Source organism: Nilaparvata lugens, chromosome 2 (assembly GCF_014356525.2).
Source record: "Nilaparvata lugens isolate BPH chromosome 2, ASM1435652v1, whole genome shotgun sequence".
Classification (NCBI taxonomy): Eukaryota; Metazoa; Arthropoda; class Insecta; order Hemiptera; family Delphacidae; genus Nilaparvata; species Nilaparvata lugens.
In genome coordinates this window covers 86,550,043-86,576,750 of record NC_052505.1, presented here as the reverse complement: position 1 = coordinate 86,576,750, position 26,708 = coordinate 86,550,043, and the positions used below count along the sequence as shown (strand labels likewise).

General features: G+C 33.8%; 2 protein-coding genes across 2 annotated transcripts in view; one reads left to right on the top strand and one right to left on the bottom strand.

Annotated features, from left to right (window-relative positions):
• LOC111055856 (CD109 antigen-like) overlaps positions 1-18,870 on the top strand; it is a 156,698-nt gene extending 137,828 nt beyond the window's left edge. Inside the window, 7 exon segments of the mRNA XM_039421984.1 lie at positions 1,497-1,683; positions 2,789-3,018; positions 5,669-5,830; positions 8,047-8,240; positions 11,225-11,399; positions 12,591-12,696; positions 15,130-18,870. Coding sequence (XP_039277918.1) covers positions 1,497-1,683; positions 2,789-3,018; positions 5,669-5,830; positions 8,047-8,240; positions 11,225-11,399; positions 12,591-12,696; positions 15,130-15,353 — 1,278 coding nt within the window. The 3' untranslated portion in view covers positions 15,354-18,870.
• A 1,751-nt stretch (positions 18,871-20,621) lies between these two features.
• On the bottom strand, positions 20,622-23,427 carry LOC120350022. Its single transcript, XM_039421983.1, has 3 exons — positions 23,134-23,427; positions 22,252-22,441; positions 20,622-20,785 (listed from the first exon to the last, which is right to left on the bottom strand). Exons 1-3 carry the CDS (start codon positions 23,259-23,261, stop codon positions 20,666-20,668), a joined length of 438 nt encoding a protein of 145 aa, XP_039277917.1. The 5' UTR covers positions 23,262-23,427; the 3' UTR covers positions 20,622-20,665.
• Between the last annotated feature and the right edge of the window lie 3,281 nt (positions 23,428-26,708).

Here is a 26,708-nt window from a genome sequence, read left to right as displayed (position 1 = left end):
AGTTTTTATTGATATGACTTTTATCGGCAGAGAGATCCTCTTGGATATTCCGCCTTGCCGTATTACCCCAATGTCATTTCCTATTCACAGATAGATAAATAGATTAAATAGCATCCACTGGCCACCTAAACAGTGAGATCAGGCACTTGTCAAAAAATCTAAGGGCCGGTTTCCGAGCTCGGGATCTATAAGTTCTGGACCTTACAGAGTCCAGGACTAAAATAAGCTCTCGGGTCTAAATCAACTTTCTGAGTCACGGGTTTATGTTCTAAACTCCAGGGTCTATTGAGTTCTTATTTGAGTCCAGAACTTTAACGTAGTAAGAGGGAAGTTCTCAATATTTTGCTGTTGTATTGTTGGCATCAGGCCTATAGCAAAACACCGGATTGCAGCGGGATATTCAAATGCTCTCCAAACTGTTTTGTGACAATTATTTTGTGAAACTATGTTTCGATTTCTTTGTTTTGTGTGGATCTAAAAATTCAAAGCAAAACCTAACCTTTTGACATATATGAATAAAAAAATAAACATTTCATTTTACGTTATGCTATTATTTATCATTGATCCTTGTCATTGATCCTTGTCATTGATTTTGGAATAAAAATGTTAGTATGCTACCTTCCTATTGAGTTGGAAAATGTAGGTATTTGTTTTTAAAAAAAAACTTGAATAATAATTTATTATTATTAGTATGTTGAATATGCCATTGATTAATAATATTCACATTGGGAGATGTGATGATGGCCATTCCAAGGCAATCATTGTATTATTTTACTTCAACATTTCTAGGTTATGTTGTCACAGTCGTAAAATAAATAAGGTTAGTTTTTTACGCATAATATTATGAAGAAGGTTAAGTCTAGAACTTAAATTCAAACCCTACCCCAGTCGAGGGTTTAAAATCACGCTGTTTTAAGTTCTGGACTTAACTATTTTTGATAAATCCTCGACTCGGAAAGAGGCGAGAATCTAATTCATGTCCTGAACTTATAAGCCCTTCACTCAGAAAGCGAAATTATAAACTCCAGGGTCTAACGTGATCTCTAAACTCCAGGGTCTATTCGTAGTCCTCGACTACGTTAACGCTCTGACTCGGAAAGCCAATTTTCTGACTCCAGAGTTTAAAGCCGGTTAAAGTCTAGAACTTAGCTAAATCCCGAGCTCGGAAACCGGCTCTAAATGGTCGAACAAAAAGACACAGCCCACAGTAACAAATACAAGACACAGGAAAGAAAGCATTCTACAATTCATATGGAGTAATGTTGAATGTACTATTCCTTTGTGTAGAAAACACTCTTGGAGAAATCTATCTTGAATTGAGATCTAATGTCGCGTTCATTCATACTCTTCATTAAATTACACTGAATTACAGTGGAATTTGGAAACATAAACGCTCTATATATACAATTAGATATATTTATGCTTTATTTTCTTCATTTTCATTCAACGTATTGCGTTCATTTGGTGGATTGTCTAAATTTGGTTGAATATTGCAGGGCTTAGGAAGTCAGGTGGCGTTGGCGCAAGGCCGGGCGATTCAGTGGTTGGAGAGAAATCTGAAACTGCTTGACACCCACGGAGATCCCTATGAAGTGGCCATTGTGGCATACGCCTTGATGCTGAGTAAGGCTGCTACTGCAGAGGCAGCCTTCGGGATACTTATCAAACATGCTCGCAACGAAGGTAACAATAAAGCTCATTCCAGATGCCATATCAATCAAAGTAGCCTAATTGAAACACCTGTCAATCATAATTTGGAAAATATTGTAACATTTTTGGGGGTGAAAATTTTCTTGCGCGAGGAAAAAGGAAAATCTTCCTTTTTCGCGAAAGTTAACTTGCGTTTATGAAATACAGTGCTGCCAGTGAAGCCAGAACGCCTGTGAGCTAATGTGAGAGAAAGAGCGAAAAAGAAAGCGATGGCCATTTTGATAGAATCGGCAGCAATGCGCTCCTATCGTCTTCAGGAATAACTAAGATTTGCACGGACCCATGGACTTTAGTTGAAAATTAGTCGCCTATCACACAACAATGTACAATGAATATGCATTGTACATCATACAAAAAACTGTACAATTCATTAAATCCCATTCTAGATTATACTCTCTGATGATTTGCGCAAATGAGCTGTAAGCATCTATATGTTGCAATTTTTCTAAATGAATAAATAAACAATATTAGTATCTGCTATAAAAAGGTTAATTTTGACTAGTTGAGATAAAATTATTTACAATTTTGAAAAACCACCATTTATTTATTGAACTATTATTCTTCATTGGACTTTGGAACAAAAATGATCAAACCACGCACTTGACGTAAGTTGAAGTACGGTTTTAATTGATGAATAATACTGTATGATTCAGTTACTGATACTGTATGATTCAGTTATTGATACTGTATCATTTAGTTATTGATACTGTATCATTCAGCTATTGATACTGTATCATTCAGCTACTGATACTGTATCTCTTTCAGTTCAAATTCAAATTATTTATTTGCATTTTCATTCGCTTACAGTATTAATTACAGCATGTAAAGAATTTCTGCATTGTCAGCATACACTTTTCAACATAAATATTTAATTGTATAAATCACAAACAATCATAATCAGTTACTCATACTGTATCGATCAGTTATTGATACTGTATCATTAAGTCGATGATACTGTATCATTCAGTTACTGATACTGTTTTATTATGTACTACAGTTTTTAATTAATTATTATTTGAATATAATTGACGAATGATAAAATTTTCAATGGATAAATGATTGTAATATTGTTGGTCAGGTGGTCTGATGTACTGGGGAAAGGAGTCGGTGCCAGCCCCTCCAGTGAAGATGGAGAACCAGAAGCCGTTCCTGCTGCCACGTTTGCCCTACAAGTACGACTCGACCAACATAGAGACGACCGCCTATGCGCTGCTCGTGTATGTCGCCAGACAGGAGGTGATGCTCGACTCCATCGTCAAGTGGCTCAACTCTCAGCGGTTGACTGATGGCGGGTGGGCGTCTACACAGGTACTACAAATTTAATATTACCAATGGATTCGTTCTGGGATCGATCACAGTAAGTGGTAAACTGTTCCAGTTCCACTGGTAATTTTTTCCAAGTCACGTGACTGGTGCGAAATTACTTGTACTCATGACACAGTATACATACAGTATGGAAACTTGGCTAGTACCCTGACGCAAAAATCCGCCATCTTGTTAGGAAGTGCCGCATTGTAATAGTATTGATGGTTGGTTCAATTGATCTCGTTCACTGCCACGAGCCAATCAGAAGACCAGGATTGGGACTTCCCAAGGTCACGTGACGTGTCTAGTATTTGCGTCATGTAAAAAGCATTGGTTAGATAGGCGTTTGATTACAAGTTTCCATTCTGTACCTATTCTGTGCCCATGGAACGCCACTACAAAATCTTTTGCTCAAGCTTTTGGCGCGCACTTTTGAAATTGATTTTCATCAAAGTGTGTCGTTTGCTATAGACCGAGATATAACACTTTTAACATGAAGAGGGAAAACCGGTTTCTCCTTCCACAGCTTGTAGCATGGACAGAGTAGTGGGGAGGAGTAAGCATGCTGCGCACAATTGGATGCTGACACAAAAGTAGGGAGAATGCTGTTGGATAGTGGGAGTAATTAGTGAAGGAAAGAGCATAAACGAGACCTCTGTTTTCGAGAAAGAGCCAGGTAGAATCTCTCGTACTAGAGCTGCGTGAATGAACAAAGGCTGCTTTACAAACTTCCCTTCTGTGTGTACTACTTCACTTCCATTTAATTACTCTGAAATATTCTAATAAAGCAGAAATCATTCTACAAATGGCTATCAAACATCATTTTGTTGGTTATGTAGTCTGTGGCTTTGCTATGGTAGACCAACCAAGCTATTTGCACATGCTCAGATGGTTCATCCTATCGACCAATGACAGCTCTTTGATTGTGATACATTTTGAATGCACCACGGTCAGAGTGCGAGGCAGGATTTATTTACCCGTATCTGGATTTGGTAAAATTTACTGTCAAAATGCTTTCCATGGTACGCGGATTATTTTTACCACAAGTCACAATTTATTGTGTTCCCAGAACGTACACAATGTGTCAATTATCATGTATGTATATTTCATCATGAGACTGGGACTTAATCCCATTTAGAGACAGTGTGTATACATTGCAAACATGGACGCCATAGTCATGTGGCTCAACTCTAGTGGTCAAGGTTGTGCATTCAATAATTTTTTTTTTCTTTTTCTAATCTATTGGACAGGTTCATAGGACATAATCTATGTAATTGAAATATTTTTATCAGCTTCTGTTAGCTAACATAGGGCTTCAAAAGTCACTTTTTGAGGCAGATGGTACACATACCCTAAAAAAACTACTGGTCAGAAAAATTTGAGACAAATATGCAAGTCTGCTCTTCAATATAGCACAATTACGTCAAGTTTGTTTTTGAAAATCTTAAAAAAATTAAATTTTTATTAACTCCTTTTTCACATTCAATGTTCGTTCTATAGACTTCAAATTCATAGCAACTTGTAGCGCTGTTCTTGATTAATAAAGTTGATGCTTAAACTTCTTTTATAGACACAATAATAGCCGCTGGTATGTGTACCTCTAAAGCACGGTTTTACGCCTGCTATGCTCGGGTAGCAAGTGAATAGTACAGCTGGAGCGATCTAGCGGAATTAGTTTGTCCCTAGAGCTAAGCGCTCGACGTTAACATACTGATGGAGTTAATGTTCTGATGGATAATCTGATGTAATATTAACTGTTTATTATTGTTTAAAATAATCAATTAGATTCTATTCAAGAAAAAATATTCCTCAATAATTGAATAATAACTTTTCATAATTGAGATTAAAAATTTTGTTAACTACAATAATATTCTACATTGTTGAAAAACGATATAACAATGTTGCTGAGCTAGAAAAGGATAGCGCCATCTGTTTTTTTTATATGATAGACAGGGATAGCAACACCAATATTAATCAAATACTGCCATTATAACAAGTCATTATGATAAGTCAGATTACCAATTGTACCTACAATATACTTTTCCTACAGTTACGTTGAAAAGTGGCCATTGCTGCACTGATTACAGAACGCAAAGAATCACTTTTCCGCTCTAGTGCGGGAAAAATTTTTCTGCACTTCAGATTTGCAACATGGCAACGCAAAATACTTAGTAGGTTATATGGAGCAACAGTGCAGCAAAATCAAAATGAAGTTGGTAACAGTGACTGCTGTGGCTGCTATAGTGAGCAGAGGTGCAACGAAGCACAACGCGCTAATTATTATTCATTATATATATTATAACCAAGGGCAACGAGGACTTTAGGATTTTAGGATTAAGGTTTTTATCAATAATAAAATTATACAGAAAAACATTTGATGCATTTCAGGCAATTTTACCTATAATTACCCACTTTTCATATTCAATGGTAACTGTAGGAAAAACTTAATGTGAAATACGTGCACAAAGTTCTTCTGCTGCACTCAAGAAACCATTCCGCCCTCGCCTACGGCTCGGGCGTAAACGTTTCTTTCGGTGCAGCAAACTGTCACTTTGCGCACTAGTTGCACAAATAACTATTGATTTTTCTCTCAATTACGATATTAAGTAGGCTATGTGTTATCCTATTAATTCCAAATGTTTGCCTTTTTCAGGACACAGCTTGGGCGATGAAATCACTGATCGAATACACAAACCGCGCCCGCATCAGGGATGTGTCATCTCTGTCAGTGACTGTCGAGGCGACTGCACTACCCGGCAAAACTAGGCGCCTCTTTGTCAACAACAAGAACATTGCTCAACTACAAAGAATTGAGGTTAGTGCTCCCATTTCCTCAATTCTTATTCAATATTTACAATCATTGGTCACACGATTTAAAATAGAATAGAGTCACTTCATAAATTGAACCACCTGATGAATGAATTATTCAAAGAAACATTGATACTTACATAATAAGACGGGCTACTTAATAGGGTTAGACTCTAATACTAAATGGTATTCAATACTAATTTATGTATCTAGGAATTAACGTGCAATCTCCCTGAATTTCTGAAAACAGCTTCTCCTCGAGGGGATAGTTTGTTGCAAAATGGCGGCGATTTCCTGAGAGAAGATGAAGGACTTAAATGATGCACTAAAATAACATCACTACAATCCTTTATTAGAATAAAAATATCGGGGGACCGAGCTTTGCTCTGGAGTGTAAAAGCATAGAAAATTTGTAACAAAAGATTGAATTTATAGTTTATATTTATTTATTCATTTTCTCAGGAAGGCTATGGCCTTCATTGTATTGTTTTCAATTTGACAAAATAAATTTGATTTGATTTGATTTTTTTTGATGAGGAGGCACAACTGGCTTATGCCCAAAACTGACCTTTTCAGATTTATACTACAGTCCAAATCAAAATCTAGGTTAAGCTACTATCACTCATCAAAATAACAATTTATTCACACTTCAAAAAACAAACACATCATCTATGTACAAACACTATGCACTTTTCTACACTAACAGCATCTAGAAACTATTTTGGACTTTCTGAATTAAACATGTTTTCTAAAAAAAGGAAAATAAACGAAAATATTTTTCTTCTCGTGAGATCAGCTGAATGATCCCACACATACACTCGTTCACTCACTTCCATTATCGTACGGTATCGACAGACGACACAATTTCCATCTGTTTTTCCAAGGACGTATTTATCCTTTTAATGTCCTTCAGCGAGTTATCCCAGAGTTGAGACCTAGTGCAATCGAATTTTCATAATATAAACCTACTTTGTTCAAAATTTCGTGAAAATCGTTAGAGCCGTTTTCGAAATCCTGTCACATACAGATATATAAACATATAAACAGAAATTGCTCGTTTAATAGTATAGGATAACGACTGTTCTTAGTTTGCTGACTGTCAAGACAAATTAGGATGGATATAGTACAAGTGACCAAGTGCATAATCAAGCTACAAGAGCACGTAATAATCTTGTAGTTCCTCATGTCTGACTGATCAGATTTCTTAATTCTTAATGCCCTTCCCTTGAATATCCGGAAACTGAGTTATGTGAAATTCAAGTCAGTGATTGGGGCCTGGCTACTGTTGAATCCTTTCCATTCTATTAATGATTTTTATACTGTAGACTTGAACTCTTTGTTATGTTATATTTGACGAACATCATGTAATGTGAAATTAGACTGTGTTGTAACGTTCATCGATTTAAACTCATGTCAGTCCAGTTATATTCTCATTTATGTTAGTATAGTTATATTGTGCTCCAATATAAATTTGCTCGTTGTTCTGAGTATTGAAGAGCGTAAATTGTATTTTGAAAAGTGAAAGTGACATAACCAACATTTTGATTTGGACAGTATAGTATAAATTGGAAATGGGACAGTTTTGGGCATGAGCCTGTTGTGCCTTTCCTCATGTTAAGTATGATATTTGTACACAATGTGATGAATAAATAAAAAATAATGTTATATTTGCAATTGATGTATTGTCGACGACTAAGCCAATGTTACATTTATTGTATCATGGGCTGAATAAAAGTTGATAATGAATGATTATGATTTTTGTAAACTTACCGATACGAATAAATTCAACAACTATAACATGTGACTTGATTTAATCTTCATTTTGATGTTGCTCAAAGATTACTTCAACATACAGTGTGTTTGTCTTTTCGGTCTCAAAATTTTATAGTTTTTTCAAAGTTTGGAATTTTCTGAATATTTGTAATTGATTTAATTCAATTTAGAAGTATTTTTCTAATTTAAAAATGATTTTTGTCTGTTTTGAATTGTAAATTGAGTGTGTAACTGGAGAATGTTGAAGTGACACATAATACCTAGCTAAATTTGGACTGTTGTATAAATTAGAATTGGAACCGCTTTGGGCTTATAAGCCTGTCGTACTTTTCTGTAAGTTGTGTAATTCTGAATAATAAAATAAATAAACATACCTTATCCCATGCTTCAAAGCTTCAATGGCAAGGAAAAAATGGTATTTGTTTTAAAGTCGAATGTTTTGTTGTTTAGATCCCAGAAGCGTGGGGCACAGTGAAGGTGCAGGCGAATGGTGCCGGATACGCGATCCTGCAGATGTCGGTGCAATACAACGTGGACATCCCCAAGTTCCAGACTCAGCCACCAGTGCGCGCTTTCTCACTGCGCACGCATGCTGTCTTCCACGGCAGGAATCAGTCGCACATCACCTACAAATCATGCCAAAGGTAGCCTACTAAATTTTCCTTTCCTTTTTTTCCTTTTTCCTTCGTCCTAGTACCCCCAGAAGAAGGGAGTTTATTACAGAAAATATAACAAACAAAAATGAAAAATACACTTATGAAAAGAAATCTTACAAACAAAAAATGAAGAATAATAAACAAAACAAGAATGACAAATTCCTTTTTAGTGGAAAATTTTAAAAATTATATAATAATATTATAAAAATAATAATATCGAGTGACCTGGCTGGTTCAGGTCTGGCGTCAGAGTTTTCAGGTCGCAACTGATCAATTTCAGGGCTTACTATCTCATCAATCATCTCATTCAGTTGGTTTCTTCTCTTCAAATGCAGTTTTTCCATATTTCATTGCAAACTTGAACATTCACTGTGAAAAACCACTAAGTTACTGGTACTGTTACACAAATTATTATTACTGTCCCATCAAAATTGGCAATTATTCGAGATTTGAGTGAAATATTTTTTTGGATAGTGGTTCTCATCGAATTTCCATCTAGCTGTTAACCCTGTTGTCAATGTCTGCAGTAGCAGAGGTCTTCGGGGTGATTTTACAGCATTTATTTAGGATTTTCGTTAAATAATAATAATTAGGAAATATTTTTGTTTTCAAACATCAATGTTCAACATTTCCAGTTTAGTCGTTATTTTCGACTAAAAATTGGACAAGGAAGTGAAAAGATAAAATGTAACGTAATTCTTTCTTCGAAACTTTTATCCATCAAAATTTGGGAGAAAGCCAGTTTTCAGCTGAGCCTGTTGCCTCCTACCAATTATATTATTGTATAATATAATGATTTGTGATTGTCGATAAATGAATGATTTGATTCAAATTTGTTTATGCTTTTCAAATTATTTTTTCAGTGTTACATTGTAAAATTTGAAGTTTTGCTAACACACAATGCTACCGCTATTTCTATAAGAAACTTGAAGTTTTGCAAATTTAAATTTTAAGATTTTTCAAGAAAAAATTTTTTGAAAATTTGAAGATTAATTATTAATTTATTGTAAAAACTTTTCGATCATATGTCTTGAGGTATTGAGCTGTCATTGTAAAAAATACTTTGATCACTTCACTCCTTTCAACTGTAGTTAGTTGAGTTGTTATTATTGGAACTCTGATAAACTAACATTGCCTCAATCATGTGTTTATATTTATTTCCGCTTTATTTATTATTGGTTTGATTTCTTATCCGCATCAGAAGAGGGGTGTCAATAGTCTACATTCATTTATTTGAGACAGCATAAAAATATCATTGATAGAATAATTGACCGAACGAAGTGAGGTCTACAATTCAAGTCGACGGTTTTGCATTTCTCTTTATGTTCAATTTTTTTTTTGTTTATATGTTTATATTCATGTTCCGCATTTACGGCGAAACGCAGCAATAGATTTTCATGAAATTTGACATGTATGTTCCTTTTTGAATTTCGCGTCGACGGGGTAAGGTATAGGGTTTTTTGAAATTTTGAATTTTAAGGATAATACAAAAGGAAAAGGAGTCTCCTTCTAATGCCAATATTACCGTAAAAATCAGACTATAGAATTATTCATCATAAATCAGCTGTCGAGTGGATTATTAATTGCATGTAATAGCGCATGCAATTAATATCTAAATAAATGTAACTTTTTAGGAAATCAGCTGCTGTGTGGACTAGTAATTGCATGCAATTAATAACTAAAATAGCATAGTATTGTCTCTCGACCGTTATCTGCTTTGAACTCGGGCTGACCTGTTGCCAGTATGTCTTGAAGGAGATTAGCTTTTGATGTTAGCATTTTTGATACACCAACCCCAACAGCCATTAGCCGTTTTCACACCGATATCTCGCCGACACAACATAACATACAGACAGGATTTACTCTGATGGACAGTATAGGCTGTGGTTTATAATTGCGCGAGGTCTACTGTTCACAGAACTACTAGTATTTGATAAATCATTCAATCAATTGAGACTACTTTTTAGATTTTTACCTACTCTGAACATCTCAATAAATTCTATTATGATTTAGTGGGCATCATAAGAGGTAGTCCACATTTATTTGTGACGGCATGAACATATAATTGATGATTCAATGTTTGATAAATTAAACCAGCTTTTACTTTCCTTGTCCTATTACCATAGGTAAGGAAAGTATTGCTTTCCGGAAAAAATTAAGGTACCCCAATTTCTAAATTTCCATATGTTTCAAGGTCCCCTGAGTCCAAAAAAGTGGCTTTTGGGTATTGGTCTGTATGTGTGTGTGTGTATGAGTGTATGTGTGTCTGTGTACACGATATCTCATCTCCCAATTAACTTAATGACTTGAAATTTGGAACTTAAGGTCCTTACACTATAAGGATCCGACACGAACAATTTCGATCAAATGCAATTCAAGTTGGCGGCTAAAATGGCGAAAATGCTGTCAAAAACAGAGTTTTTCGAGATTTTCTCGAAAATGGCTCCAACCATTTTGATCAAATTCATACCTAAAATAGTCAATGTTAAGCTATATCAACTGCCACAAGTCCCATATCTGTAAAAATTTCAGGAGCTCCGCCCCATCTATGCAAAGTTTGATTTTAGATTTCCAATTATCAGGTCTCAGATATAATTTAAACAAAAAATTTCGAGTGGGCATGAAAATCTCTTCAATTAATGTTCAGTAACATTTTCAACTAAATTTGATAATTAGCTTGAAATTTGAGAAAATGTGATTATTCAATTGCAGACTGTTGGCAACACTGTTGATTCTATTGAATCATTCACTATGAAGAGATAGCAGATCTCGTGTGTATCCAGCTTTATTGTCCTGTCACCAGCTGGCTCAGATCTTTGTTGACTTGAGTTGCGCGGGAACACTAGCGTCAGGTGATCAATTTTCATAACGGCAAGGAAAGTTGTGTGAGTGCGCCACACCAGATTTTTTATATTCTTCCCTGACTGTACTCTGATCTATTCAATTAATTCTATTACAATTCTGTTGTACAGGTGGACAAATTACAATGAATCGGTTCGTTCGGGAATGGCAGTGCTTGATGTGACCATTCCAACCGGATACATCATTCAGCAGCAGAAGCTGGACGCCTACATCAGATCGAAGAATGTTCGCAACTTGCAACGTGCTCGCTTTGCCGAGCGGAAAGTGCTTTTCTACTTCGACTATGTAAGTGCCCATGACTACTGTATTAAGGTTATTCACATTTCTAGTGTAATTTTTACAAATGAAGAAAGTGTAAGCGTAAAGAATACTAAAATTTTCACTTTTTGTGTAGTTGAGAAGTTGATATTGTGGTAATTATTCATATTGAATGAAAAAGACTAAGAAATTGTCAAAAAACCACTGATTTATTGATAATTAGAAAGACCGGTTTCGGTTATTACACCATTGTCGATCTCTGATAAACGGTTTATCAGAGATTGACAATGGTGTAATAACCGAAACCGGTCTTTCTAATTATCAATAAATCAGTGGTTTTTTGACAATTTCTTAGTCTTTTTCATTCAAAACTAAAATTTTCAGTCGGTTTCAATGTTTTCAAAAAACAGGATAAATTTATAAACTCAAAATAATTATTGAAAATTCTCAATCCAACTAATGATAAATATCACCTGCATACGTTGAATAATTTTGTGAACTGCAAGAAAGTTATGATTTGGATATTAGATGGATGTATTGGATTAGAATATAGATAGATAGGTATAAATATAGAGAAACCGTTTGACTAAGTGGTCGCACTGATAAGTTGAGAACCGTGGGCCTGCTACTCGAATCACTCGAGCCAACCCCTTTGAATATGATTCATAAGTTGAAAAATCGCTTCCCGGTGGTTCGGAATCCACCTAAAACAGTAGGTCCTCTCATCTCTTATTACCCACGCACAAGCCTAGAGGCTAGAGCTCATATGGACTTCACCGTTAGCAAATTGGGAGTGGCGTGTTGGCTTGTAGGAACGATCGTGAGTGGCCTGTTCAACAGTGTTTTTAAGGATTGACAATCAATTAAACAGAGTAATACAATTTTTGAATTCTCTATTTGGTTAATCTTGATACAGTCAATCTTTCAGTTGGAAATACCGAACAAAATTATGAATATTTTGGTACCTGTTGTGGAGGATAGGTTCGAAGTTAGACATTGATTTATTTCAGTTCTATTTTTCAACTTCTACCTTTCTCTTCTATTATTATTTATTTATTCCTATAGCTTTTATTGACAGATCCTTCAGATGTTCTACCTCTACGGATTTACGGATATTACGGATACCCAATGTCTGTTCTATTAATCTCCAATATCAATTTTAGTATAATCTTTTCAATTTAAAAACAAAACAATTAAGAATTATTCTTGTTTTGATAGCTTGACGACAGAGACGTGTGCATAAACTTCACAATCGAGCGCTGGTATCCTGTGGCCAACATGTCTCGGTTCTTGCCAATCAGAGTTTACGACTATTATGCACCTGGTGAGTACACCTTCAGCTATTTCTATTTATTTACAATATGATATTATTTTTCTACATCCAATAAAATATCAAGTCAACAATATTACACTTTGAAAGGGATAGGATAAGCATAAGCAGTGACTTGGAGATTCAAAGTGGTGAAGACGGTTGAGCATATTTGATGTTGTTTATTTCATCTTCCGTAGACAGGTCTTGCGATACCAATGTAAATCACTTGTTTATAAGAAAAAATGAAAAAACCCAAGAAACCAGAGATGGGTGAAACTCTAGGCACAAATGTGGGTCAAGAGAGTGAGTTGAGGGTGGCCAGGCGCCGGGTGCCCTAGAGACAATTTGGTAACCCCTTCGTCAGCGGAAGGATCCACAAAAAAGGCCAAGAGTGGAACTCACGTAGGTTACGAGTTTGCGGGTGGGGAAACCAAAACCTCACCACTGCTCTAAGAAGGGCGGCCATTTAGGCAAAACTTCGTGGGAAAGGTGAGGCTTTTGACCCTGCAATGTTTCGAAGGGGCAAAAAGAAAAAAACTTGAGAGACCAGAGATGGGTGAAACTCCAGGCACAAATGTGGGTCAAGAGGCTGAGTCGAGGGTGGCCGGGTGCCCTAGAGGCAATTTGGTGACTCCTTCCTCAGCGGAAGGACCTACAAAGAAGGCCAGGAGAAGAATTCCCTTAGGTTACGAGTAACTATTAGTCTGAAGAGACTGCCAAGCATATCACACTGGATTGCGACAGACTAGTGGCAAGGAGAACGGCTCTGTTTGGCTGCAAGTAACCAGGTGATAAATGGGATGTTAGTATAGGGAAAAACGTCTGGATCTTGTAAAGGACACAGGTATTGGTTTGCCCAACTAACGTACTTGGGAACACAATAAGCTCCGGTTGACGTGTGGGGTTCTCTGAACCTTTGGATCCTTGAATCCGTCCCTCCAAACATAACATAACATAGTTCCCATAGTCCCTTAGTACGTTCAATCATAGAGAAAAGATAGCATGCATGGTATGAGTTTAGGTCATCATGTTCCAAATTTCAAACCGATTACTGTCCTGTCGACTACTTCTTGTATTACTGTCTTGGCCGGATGAGAAGTGTAAAGGTGCGTACAGATATACGCGCCGCGAACATGAGCAATTCACTTTTAATCAGCTGATTATATCTGTATTTTTACAGAAACGGTAAGATACATATATAAAAAGCTTGGCATCAGCTGATTAGAAGTGAATTGCTCATGTTCGCGGCGCGTATATCTGTACGCACCTCAAGAACGGCACAATATAAGAGACTTACAACGTCACATAGCTTCACGAAAAATAGCTACTTGGACTATCAGCTTGAGTTAATAATGAAATTTGGAACATAAACGCCTTTTACCATGGGATATCTTCTTATGCTATATTTCCTGTATGGTTTAATCTACGCACGAAAATGGATTTACTTTTAGGCCTTGAGGCAATATTTGGATCTTTTTGCTCAGTATTTTTATTAGCCTAGGTAACAAATTGGAATATGGCTTTTATTTTACCTACAAATATGATTTGTTTCACAGTAAATGTCAATTCTCAATAGTAAAATAAAGTCACTTCCTTCAGTCTGAAGATGACCAAAAACAGATCGAAACGTCACTGCTAAAAAGTAAGTGTTTCCACTCCAAAAATGTTTTTAATTTTAAGAAAAATGAAGATATTTCATGTTTTCAATATTCACTGTAAAACACAAGTCGTGTTTAGTCGTGTTTTTAACTATAAATATTAATTTACATTTTTCAATATTCACTGTGAAACACAAGTCGTGTTTGTAATGTGAATTTGTGTAAATGTAATGTGTAACACACATTCACATTAAAAAACAACCTATTCTAATGTGAATATGTGTAAATGTGATGAGTAAAGGTGCGTACAGATATACGCGCCGCGAACATGAGCAATTCACTTTTAATCAGATGACTATATCTGTATTTTTACAGAAACTGTAAGATACAGATATAAAAAGCTTGGCATCAGCTGATGAAAAGTGAATTGCTCATGTTCGTGGCGCGTAAATCTGTAAGCACCTTTACACACATTTATTTACACACATTCACATTAGAAACACGACTAAAGTTTCACAGTGAATATTGAAAAATGTAAATTAATATAAAAAATGTAAATGTAACACAGATCACATTTGATGTGGAACAAAAAATCATTTCATTTGTGATGTGGAACAAAAAATCATTTCATTTGTGATGTGGAACAAAAAATCATGTCATTTGTGATGTGGAACAAAAAAACATTTCATTTGTAATGTGGAACAAAAAATCATTTCATTTGTGATATGTAACAAAAAATCATTTCATTTGTGATGTGTAACAAAGATAATTTCATTTGTGATGTGTAACTGTGAATATTGATGAGTGTTTCGTGATGGAAAACAACATGGTTTTGGTGTTTTTGTAGAGCGTTTCAACGAAACAATATTCGACTCGCTGACGACGTACGTTCTGAACATCTGTGAGGTATGTGGCAGCAGTCAGTGCCCCTACTGTCCCATCTACAATGTGGGCTCTCTGCTTCGCGCGCCGGCCGCCATCTTGGTTCTGTCGGTGGCCCTCTCCTCCCTCCTCTGGTCACGTGGTCTCTTCAGCTGGCATCGAGACTCATCGCCTCTTGGGCCGTTGTGACCGCCACACCATTAGAGCGACCGGTGCTGCTATGCTATGCTGTTACCTGCCTCTGTGCGCCAAGTGATCAGTAGATCTATTCAATTCTATTCGAAATTTTCCCATCGGACAATGACTGATGATCTGCCAATTATATCATAGACAAGGGGTTGTTGCTCAACTTTATTTAACTATCATGACTAGGTTCATAGTATCGTAGTATGTGAAACAACATATAATATATTTGTCATTTTCTGATATCAGTAATATTCTAGTTACACACAAATCGATTTTTGGACGTACGATGTTTTTACCGTTCTTTCAAATTCTATTAGATTAAACATAACTTGAGTTAGTTTAAACACGCATAGTGCCGGCTGCACAAAAGCCTGTTAAATTGTAACCGTGATTAATTTAATTAGAACCATTCAGAGAAGCCATCTTTTCTAAAAGGCCTTTGGCTTCTCTGATTGGTTCTCGTGAAATGAATCATAGTTAAAATTTAACCGGCTTTTGTGTAACCGGGCCATAATGTGTTTGCTATGTGTTGCAAGTTCCGTTTAATCTGGAAGAATTCATAAGGACGGCAAAAAATTGAACGTCCAAAAATCTATTATTATTATTAGCGTATGGCTTTGAATGGTGGGGCGACCCAAGGGTAGTTCCACCTCGCCGTATATAGTCCAAAGTTCCCTGATGGGAAACCCGACACTAAGGTTATAGTCAGCACAATACTTTAAATTTACACTTTTCACTTCGGAACAAAAATCGATGTGTGTGTAACTAGAATTCAACAGTTACACAGTTAATTAACAGTTACACAGATCCCAAGCCAACAAAAAGTATTAAATTTTTATTGAAATACAAAATTTTATATTGTAAACTTTGTATAATAATAATATCATTGTAACATTACAATGTAATTATTATGATGTTATAATAATCGTTATATCATAATTATTATTATATTTCACTGTATAATTATTTTGTATCCTACTCATTGAAGTTTGGAAGCAAGACCCATGTTTACTAACATGACCTATTACAATATTTACTTTTATTGTCATCTTCTCATGATTGAAGTTTCAACTATTAGCCTACAATATCTACTTTTATTATCTTCCACTTATGGTTGAAGTTTCAAACCGATAGTTAGTTGCTCAGACTCTTGTAATACAAATTGCAGTAATAATAGTTAGAAATTTGATAACTTAGTATCTAAACTTGATTGAAATTTGGAATCTAACAATCCTGATGGTGGTCTGGGTCCTAATGTTAATCTTAATGTTTATCATTTTTCACTTCCAATTATTGTAAATATTTTCATTAGTGACAGCCAACAAATTAGTACGGTATTGCCTTGGAAATGGGTTGGTTTCATATGTTGTTCCCATTCCATTAATGTACAAAAACTGTTATATTATGTAGCCCAAGCGCTTTGTAATAAATTATAAGCCATTTTCAGTATGATGAGTGATCCCCAGATTGATAATTTTCATTTTGATTGCGGACTCGATTTTACTTCCAATAAGGCTCAATATATTGATACAATTTCTATGCTATCCAGAAATATTATGCAATATTTTAGTTTTGAAACCAATAATGAGTTATTCTTGATGAATGCAATATTGAAATCTGTGGAATATAGTTTATGATCGTTGAATCTCATAGAAAAGAACTGAGGATTGAATCTCATTTTTTCAAGACACTTGATGTGCAATATTGTAATCAAATTATCAATAATACAGTAATTTACCATGTTGCAATCGCAATATTCAACCTCATAAAAAAATTTCTCTTTGTAAATGTATTGCTACATTAACTAAACCTGCATCTTTTATAGTATTGTAGTATTTCTAAAAAATATCAAATCTTTTAATTTACTTCCATTCAAATGATATATTACTGTTTAATTATTGTAACGGTGAGTTTTATTTTGACTCTTTCTACAGTATTATTTAATAATGGTATATTATTTGATATTTTTTGACTTATTGAACAAATTCTATGTTTATTTTTTAAAATTATTTTTAATTTTCTGATCTCAAAAGAATCCTAATATTTTCTTTCAGTCTCTACTCGCATCTCCGTCCTTTAAATATGTGCTTAAATCTATTGAATTGAGTTCAGTCGAATACTGCTGTTTATATTTACATTGTCAATAGAATTGATAATTTGGCAATTACAATATATTAATTGTTTATCTATGTGTTGAAGAGGTATTGTTGAATTTCAACAATTTATATTGATTTATCACTGATTCAAGCAGCAATGACAATAATTTATTTACTTTATATATCTTAGTTCAGTAAATCTCGATTAAACTTTCACTTACTGCTTCTAAGCTAGGGTACTGATATGTATCACACTGACATATTTTTGAATATATATCAGAGTAGGATTAATTATCAGTAGTACTCTTTCTGTACAGTAGTTTAAAATATATACAGTACTCCGACCTCTTTCTGTATCAATTTTTTTATACTTTATTACTGAACATGTTTTATATGTGGTGCATGCACCCAATGTACTTATATACTTTAAAGAACACTCAAAGCCTACCATAAACTCAATCTAACATTCAACACATAGAGATTGCAAACTTTTCTATGTTTGGATGTTTTTTGTATAGTCAGGCATTTATTCGAACTCATCTAGTTACTTAAGCACGACAAAGTTATAAAACGTTAACCAATCGGAATTATTTCCTCAATATTTTCTTGAACATGAAATAATAATTATTTAGCTTTTCTATAAATTATATGTTAATTTTTACTATACATTATACTATAATCAGATTTCATCTACAATATTTCAATTAAATATTTTTCATGAATACTGATAATGTGTAGCTATGAATATATGAAATATTTTCGATTTTATAGTAGCGTAGATGAGGCAAACCTTGGATAATAGATGGATAAACTTGTAAAATAGTTATCAAGGTATATCAAACACCTTTACTTGATTTTCGTCAAACTTGAAAGCACAAAAAATTGGGTTGTCTATTGAATTTACTACTTTAATCCAACTGACTTCTGGAGTGTTTGAGCAGACTAGATCATGTACTGAGCAATTACCCCTTAAAAATTAGTCACTTTTTCCGTCCATCGTTTTGTAAATAATATTCTCATTAATTCATAGAATTATGATTTTTATTTGACAATAGAAAATGTGTATATTCAGATATATGGTATTAGTTAGTAATCATCCAAACTTAGAACTTAGTTTATAAGGCTCGGATTCACTCTATCATATATTGCCTTAATATATTATTGAGTGAAGATTCTGCAGATATAATGTCAATAAAGCTTAGGAGTGAATGCTAACACACCTTGCCTTGTTTGTATGTAAGTTGTTAGCCATCGTATGCGTGTGATTTCTCATGATTGATAAATCTCTCAAAATGATCTAATAGGTATATTTTGAAAATTGTTGGAATAATTATCATTCATGATGGTAGTGAAACATTATTATAAAGAGTATAGATAGATATTTTTATAGATATTTTATAAAGTACATAGTAGTAGTATATTATTATTGATTTTCAAGTAATTACTACTGTATATTATCCAATTCGTCTTCTTTCCGCTAAACAAGCTACAGTATTAGATTTCATAAAAAAATTATGGATATTTATTAACCTTTTTATAAAAATATTGAATTTGTTTTTGTGATTTTTTAGTTTATATTTATACGTTTCTTACTAATGAATTATTCTTAATTTCTCTATTCTTTGGATATATATTTTTTTGTAATGAATATACTTAAATGAGCTGCTTGCTTAACACAAATGTGAATAGTTTGGTAAGTTAGTATATATTAAATAAGAATGGAAATGTTTTATAAAATATTAATATTATCTTGAGAATAGTTTACATGTTGTGTTCAATTGATTGCTTTCCGTTCAAAGATTGGTATTGTAATTATAATGTCAAATATAAAGAAATCATGTAGTTTTTGTGAATCTTCAATTTTTTACTGCATAATATGAGTTTATAATAAATTGATGGTTGTTGATGAAAATTTAGTTTGTCTATTCATTTGTGTAGAATTTACACATCTTATGTGGTACATAATATGCTACGTGATATTACAAAAATTACTAGTGACTTTATTCAAGTCACAATTTAATCCATTGAAATATTTTCACTGTTGAAATTGAGACACTAAGGACTAATTGTTATAAAAGAGTGTCTCAAAAAGGATGCTCAGTTTTTAAATGACAAACTATTTTCTACATAACGACATAAATTTTATTTTTTACATTAATTTCATAGTTTATTGAATTGTCCAATTAAAAATATGTCATAATTAACAGAAGTGATACTGTGAAGAGCAAGGACTGAAGCTGAATCACGTTACCCAATAACTCTTTGAAGCACTGATGCCACTTTTTGTGAATTAACTGCTGTATGAGTATTATCATAGAGAAACAATAGCATACATAGATATCCCATGGCATAGGGCGTTTATGTCGCAACTTTTACTGTTATCTCAAGCTGATAATCCACGTAGTTCTTTCCTGTGAAGCTTTATGACGCTGGTAGTCTCTCATATTGTGCCGTTCATACACTCTTACCCTGTCAAAACAGTAAAAATCTACAATAATCGACAGTAATCGACTTGAGATAACAGTAAAAGTTGCGACATAAACGCCCTATACCATGGGATATCTACTTACGCTATTGTTTCTCTATGGTATTATCCTATCCTTAATACGACTGCTGTATGAGTATCCTATCCATAAAGCAATGGACCACTGAATTTACGGCGTCAGTCAGTAGTCCCCCAACCCTGGAGTTCTAAGTTGGTGTGATTCAGCATTAGGTTTTAGGTTTCAGCTCCTTACACTACTACCACTCATGTTTCCTCGAAACATGAGAAATGTAGAAAAACATTTCCCATCTACATGGGAAATTTAGGATGTTTCATTGAATTATTAAATTAGTAACGTTTCATTAAATTAAGAAATTTAGAATGTTTCCTTATATTGAGAAACCTGTTTGGATGCTCTAAAAGTCAACATTAATGGAGCCATCAATGATTATCATTTGTAATGTTTCATTAAATTAAGAAATTTAGAATGTTTCCTTATATTGAGAAACCTGTTTGGATGCTCTAAAAGTCAACATTAATGAAGCCATCAATGATTATCAAGATTTATGCATCAGATTAATAGATCAAATATCAACAATGATTCGATCGGTATCAAATGCATATACTACTTGCATATTATGTCAATAGATAGCCACCCAAACAAAAAATAAATCTCGTTAATATTTCACGTTATCTTTACGACTAGTTTTATTTAGTTTTAGAGATCGAAACGCTCAATGAAAAACCCTCTCGTTGCAAGAGGTGTGTTCTGTTTGACTAGCTTCATACATATCTATATCGCGACTTTCTTGTTTCATGTTTTGAAAGTTTTCTTGGCAACACGATGAGGTTTCCTAAAAATGAAAGAAAAATAAAATCCGTCAGTAAATTTATAAATATTAATAATTTAGCGTTTAACATATAGTACTGTGTATAAAAAAATGGTATCAATGTTATGCTGTCAGTAGCTTCAATTATTTGACTGCACAGATATCTTTGAATTTATATTTTATAATTATTTTCTTAAAATGTATGTATTCAGGGCTACTTTTTTTATTCATAAAATAGAATTATAGTACCTTTTTGGAAATAATATAAAATAATAGATTAAAATCACAAATTATAACAACTAGTTTCGATGTTCCACATCGTCTTCAGGTTGAAAATAATAAATTTCAAATAATCATTGTACTAGTTGTTATAATTTGTGTTTTTAATCAATTATTTTATATTAATTTCAAAAAAGGTTACTATAATATTCTATTTTATAAATTGTATTATTGATTAGGGCCGGAACACACAAGGTGTTTTCAGACGAGTCGGCACGGCATGACAGGACAGGAGAAGATTCCCGATTGGCTGATTCTCGATACACCAACTCAATCAGCCAATCGGAAAGCTTCCTTTCCTGACTAGTCTGAGCAAACGCCTCGTGTGTTTCGGCCCTTAATCAAGTGTTTTAGATATTCTAAAATCCATTGCCTGGATTGTATATTATTTGAATTATTTTAGTGACTTGTATACAAGTCTGGTGCAGTGGTCCACCTCCAATCATTAAGTGTGAGAATGGCAAAAATAGATAAGTCGAAAATCTTTGATAATGGATTAGTTGTGAAACGGCCAGATAATGAAATTGAAAAAGTTTTAGGCAAGTTTCAATTTATTAGGAAACAAGAGTTTGGAAAAATATAACTAGACGAGAAAGAATCATTGGATTAGAAATGAACGATTTTAAAGGTTTTTGGAAAGTTTTAAAAATTTTGGGATAAAGAACGAAAATTATTTGTAAGGAAAAAGTGAATCAATCTGAAATTTGAAAAAATTTTTCAAAGTGCAAGGATAATGTTTTTCTCTGTTTCGACTCAGCTTTATCTACTTATATTATTGTAAAAATGAAAATAATAATAATACTGAGGGTGATCCCCACATAAGCTCATAGGCTTGTATAAATATTCATAAATAGGTTAAAATTAAAATTTGAGCCATTTTCTTTTTAATAATTATTATCAAACGAAAATACCAATTAAATGCTGTAAATAACCCGGAAGATTTCAGCTACTGCAAATATTGACAGCAGAGTTAACAGCTATTTTCTTTTTGTTTTACTCAAATTACGAGTATACTTTCTGCTAGGTTGACTCTCCATAGCAGTCAGAAAGAGAACCTTTTCGAATTAGAGACTATAAAATAAACGCAATAATGTATACAATTATTTTTGTGCAACTTGTCCGTGTAACTTGAATTCTAAATGAGTTTTACACAAAAAATCAACTACTGGATATTATTTTTTAAAAGTTTGAGATTTTCTTTGAAACCATACCTGATCAACATCTTCATGATGGTTTCCATTTTTGCAGTAATTATTGTCCATTATTTTTGGTTGCGAAGGGTGGAGGCAGTCTTCAAGTTTTTGGTTTTTGAATGCAGGATGATTGTAGTCCACATAACCTGGGTATTTTATCATGGGTTTCCTTCTTGAAGTTTGTCGACCGTCCTTAACAAGACAGGGTCTAAAAAATATGTTAATATGTCATTATATAGAATGAATGTAACGGGTTACAATCAAGATCTTAGTCTAATCAAGATCAGTCTTATCAATCAAAAATAAAATGATACTTAGATAATTGATTTTTTTTGAAAAACAAACAATGAGTTAGAGATTAGTTTGAATTGCTTGAATTAAATTCAGTAATATTGTTATACTTGAAAATTTACCATGATGTGAAATAGTAATCTTGTAATCAATTATCAAGAAACGTTATTTTTATTAAAAATATGTCTTGATTGTCAAATACTACTATACATAAAGCTGCGTTTACACCAAATTTATTAACAAAATGTTAATTTCTTCGTCTATAGATTCTATTAGATTAACCATATAACTTATCATGCACATGATGAGCATAAATGTGTTTGTCAAGTTTCGTTCAACCTAATAGAATCTATATAAGAACAGAAAAATAAACATTTTGTTAATAACTTTGGTTCAAACGCAGCTTAACATTTACTGAATAAAACGTTTCATTAAACCAAAAAATATCTCTATTATTGCTTTCTGGAATACGGTATAATGTAGAAGTTTGCTGGTCTTATACACAATTTACAATATTAAAACATCACGTAGCAATAGTATTTATTACAATACCATTTTAGAGTAACGTAGAAAAATAATCAATTATATTGCACAAAAAAAGTTTCTAACCTTTCATCGGCAGTATCAAGGAACATCTTCAGCTTATTGATGAGGTTTTGACGTTTTTCTCCCAGAGCATGACACGTTACTTCAGTGTGTGATATGGGACTCTGATCATGACAAGATTTATTACTCATTTTCTCAATGGATATTGCTATGTTATTCAAAAACCTGAAAATTTGGGAAGGTTTGTATAAAATTGTATCTGTTTTAATGTAGTGTGATGTTGTGAAGTTGAAAGTGTAAACAATATTGTTTTTTATAACAAATGCTACAGGACTTGGAGATACAGATGACAGGTGGTAAAACATATTGAAATTTTTTAAACTTTCAGCTGAGTTTACACATTTCAACTTTTAGTGCCGGTTGCACAAAAGCCAGTTAAATTTTCATTGTAATTAATTCCACGAGAACCAATCAGAGAAGCCGTCTTATCAAAAAGGACTTCTCTGATTGGTTCTCGTGAAGTTAATCTCTGTTAAAATTTAAACAGCTTTTGTGCAACCGGGCTTTATTCTAGCTGATTATATTTCCAACGTTTTCTTTTCTCTTAAACATTCACATCTCTAGTTGATAAAAATTATTGAAATCTGCTAAGATGTATAATTATGAACAATCGTAATTAAAATTATATTGAGCCGCAAACGCAACTACATGAGGAAAAATCAAACGTCTGCATTCAGACATTAGCAGACAGACGGTTGTTTCTGTGTGCGTTGCAGAAATGTTTTGATAACCCCTGGGAAGGGTTTTTGTTTTCCTTCTTGCATACGTCGATCAATTGCTGTCTGCGTTGGTATTCAAGCTTAGTACACACTAGGAGACTAATTGTGTGAATGTCTATATAGTGAGGTCCACGTTATAATGACAGTATTTGATCTACTTTGGTTTTGCTATCCTTGTCTATCATTCGACAAAGCCGGTGGTACTATCCTTTTCCAGGTCCACAACGATGCAAATTATGTTTTTAACAGTGTAGAAATATAATTGATTAATGCAGAGAATCGGCATCGCTATTCTTCTATCTTTATCCACTGCCATTATAACGTGGACCTCAATAGACGGGACGGTATAGAAAGACCGCAGTCTAAAGACATACGGTAACATGATTTTTCGTCTTGTCTAGCGTCTACAATACAATGTACCAATTTGGACAAGGTAAAGAATTTGTCATTGAAATTTCTAAAGTTGCATGAAGACTCCCATTTCTGATAGAGGGCCATAGACCTGCAATTTTTGGTCTCGCAGCTGGTCCGTAGACAGGGATTGATTTTCAGACATGTGTCGTAGACAACAAGAAACGCGCAACATGTTTCCTAGTACCGTATGTAACTAGGTTTTACCTTCTAAAAACGGCTATTATATTTTTCTGCTATTTGATGATACATACGTAAAAAAACAACTTTTTTATTAAGTTAGAACATAGATTACAATATTCTTACAACTTTAATTTACCGATTAGCAATTGATTAATTGTGTATTACTGTTTATCTTAGCTTTAGGTCATGTGAAATTAAATTGACGAAATCAAAAACCTTAAAAAGATATCTTTAAGGTCTTTGGACGAAATTCATATTCATAACTTGAATTTATCAACGATGTAGTAGCACACTAGAGTGCTCTAATCAACAATTGTGGTCTACACCTTTTCTAACTGTATTTGAGAAAGTATCAAAAATGTAATTGAGAATAGTTATTTGTATTTGAGAAAACGTCAGATGTAAATGAGAATAGTGAATTTTATTTGAGAACATATCATTTCAATTTGAGAATATAGGATTTGAAATCGAGAACTTGTCAGTTGTAACTTGTAATTATTGGGAAATGATTTAAAAAACCAGTAATTCCAGTACTTATATTTTTACTTTCCTTGCCCTATTACCATAGGTAAGGAAAGTATTGCTTTCCGAGAAAAATTAAGGTAGGTACCCCAATTTCTAAATTTCTATACGTTTCAAGGTCCCCTGAGTCCAAAAAAGTGGTTTTTGGGTATTGGTCTGTATGTGTGTGTATAAGTGTATGTGCGTCTGTGTACACGATATCTCATCTCCCAATTAACGGAATGACTTGAAATTTGGAACGTAAGGTCCTTACAATATAAGGATCCGACACGTACAATTTCGATCAAATGCGATTCAAGATGGCGGCTAAAATGGCGAAAATGTTGTCAAAAACTGGGTTTTCGCTATTTTCTCGAAAACGGCTCCAACGATTTTGATTAAAGTTATACCTGAAATAGTCATCGATAAGCTCTATCAACTGCCACAAGTCCCATATCTGTAAAAATTCCAGGAGCTCCGCCCCATCTATGCAAAGTTTGATTTTAGATTCTCAATTATCAGGCTTCAGATAATTTTTAAACGAAAAATTTCAAGTGGAAAAGATTGAGCATGAGAATCTCTACAATTAATGTTCAGTAACATTTTCACCTAAAATTAAAAATAAGCTCGAAATTCGAGAAAATGTGATTATCCGATTGCAAACTGTTGGCAACTGTTGATTCTATTAAATGATTCACTATGAAGAGATAGCAGACCTCGTGTGTCTCCAGCGTTATTGCCCTGTCACCAGCTGGCTCAAATCTTTGAATAGTAGACTTGAGATGCGCGAGAACACTAGCGTCAGGTGATCAACTTTCATAACGGCAAGGAAATTTGTGTGAGTGCGCCACACCAGATTTTTTATAACTGTAACTGTACTCATATAAAATAATATGAGAATATATTTAATATTCTAATAAAACGTTTAATTTTTGAAAAAAATATTTTGAAGCTTCAAAATCCATTGAATAATTGCCGAATTGTATGAACAAGAGATTCAATTATTGATTGATGATAAAGTTCAATTGCAACGTAAAACATGGAGAATTCGATCTTAATCGATTGCAATATTTCACAAAATATGTTTTTTCGAGAAAAAAAGTCGCGTTGTCAATACATACATAGAAATGATACTCATCAATCATTCGTAAACAGTGCAGGGGAAATACTTTCACCATTGAAAATATTAATTTGCCCCCATGCAAAGCCTATGGTAGTAATTGGAATACTGTGTATCCTTTCCTGCTCAAATCAAACCTGTACTGTAGGTTACAGAAGAGTCACGACATGTCAATTGAAAAATTTTCTCATTTTCAACTGATATCTTCTCATTTACATTTGTTTGATTTACATTTGACGATTTCTCAAATACAATTCACTATTCTCAATTACATGTGATGACTTCCCAAATACAATTCACTATTCTCATCTACATCTGACATTCTCTCAATTACAAGTGACTATTCTCAAATACAATATTGATACTTTCTCAAATACAATTGGAAAAGGAGTAGTGGATAGAGTGCTTGCGTAGCAGCAATACCTACTATTACCTTAGTAATAGTAGGTATTGGTAGCAGCCTAGAGATACCCGGTTCAAACCAGTTCCTACTATTACTTAAGTAATAGTAGGTATTGTTCAAACCCGCTCATCACCACAAGTTTTCGACCAGGTCACTCCCGTGTTATCGGTTGGGCACATTAAATTGTCGGCTCCGGCTGAAGTATGACAGTCGTAAGGCTCATTGATGGCTTAAATGATTT

Excerpts from the sequence above, each read along its gene's own strand:
- LOC120350022 (XM_039421983.1), bottom strand. The coding sequence starts at position 23,261 with ATGAGTAATAAATCTTGTCATGATCAGAGTCCCATATCACACACTGAA. Across the intron at positions 22,442-23,133 it reads CTTGATACTGCCGATGAAAG|ACCCTGTCTTGTTAAGGACG; the intron begins GTTAGAAACTTT and ends CATATTTTTTAG. Across the intron at positions 20,786-22,251 it reads ATCATGAAGATGTTGATCAG|GAAACCTCATCGTGTTGCCA; the intron begins GTATGGTTTCAA and ends TTTCATTTTTAG.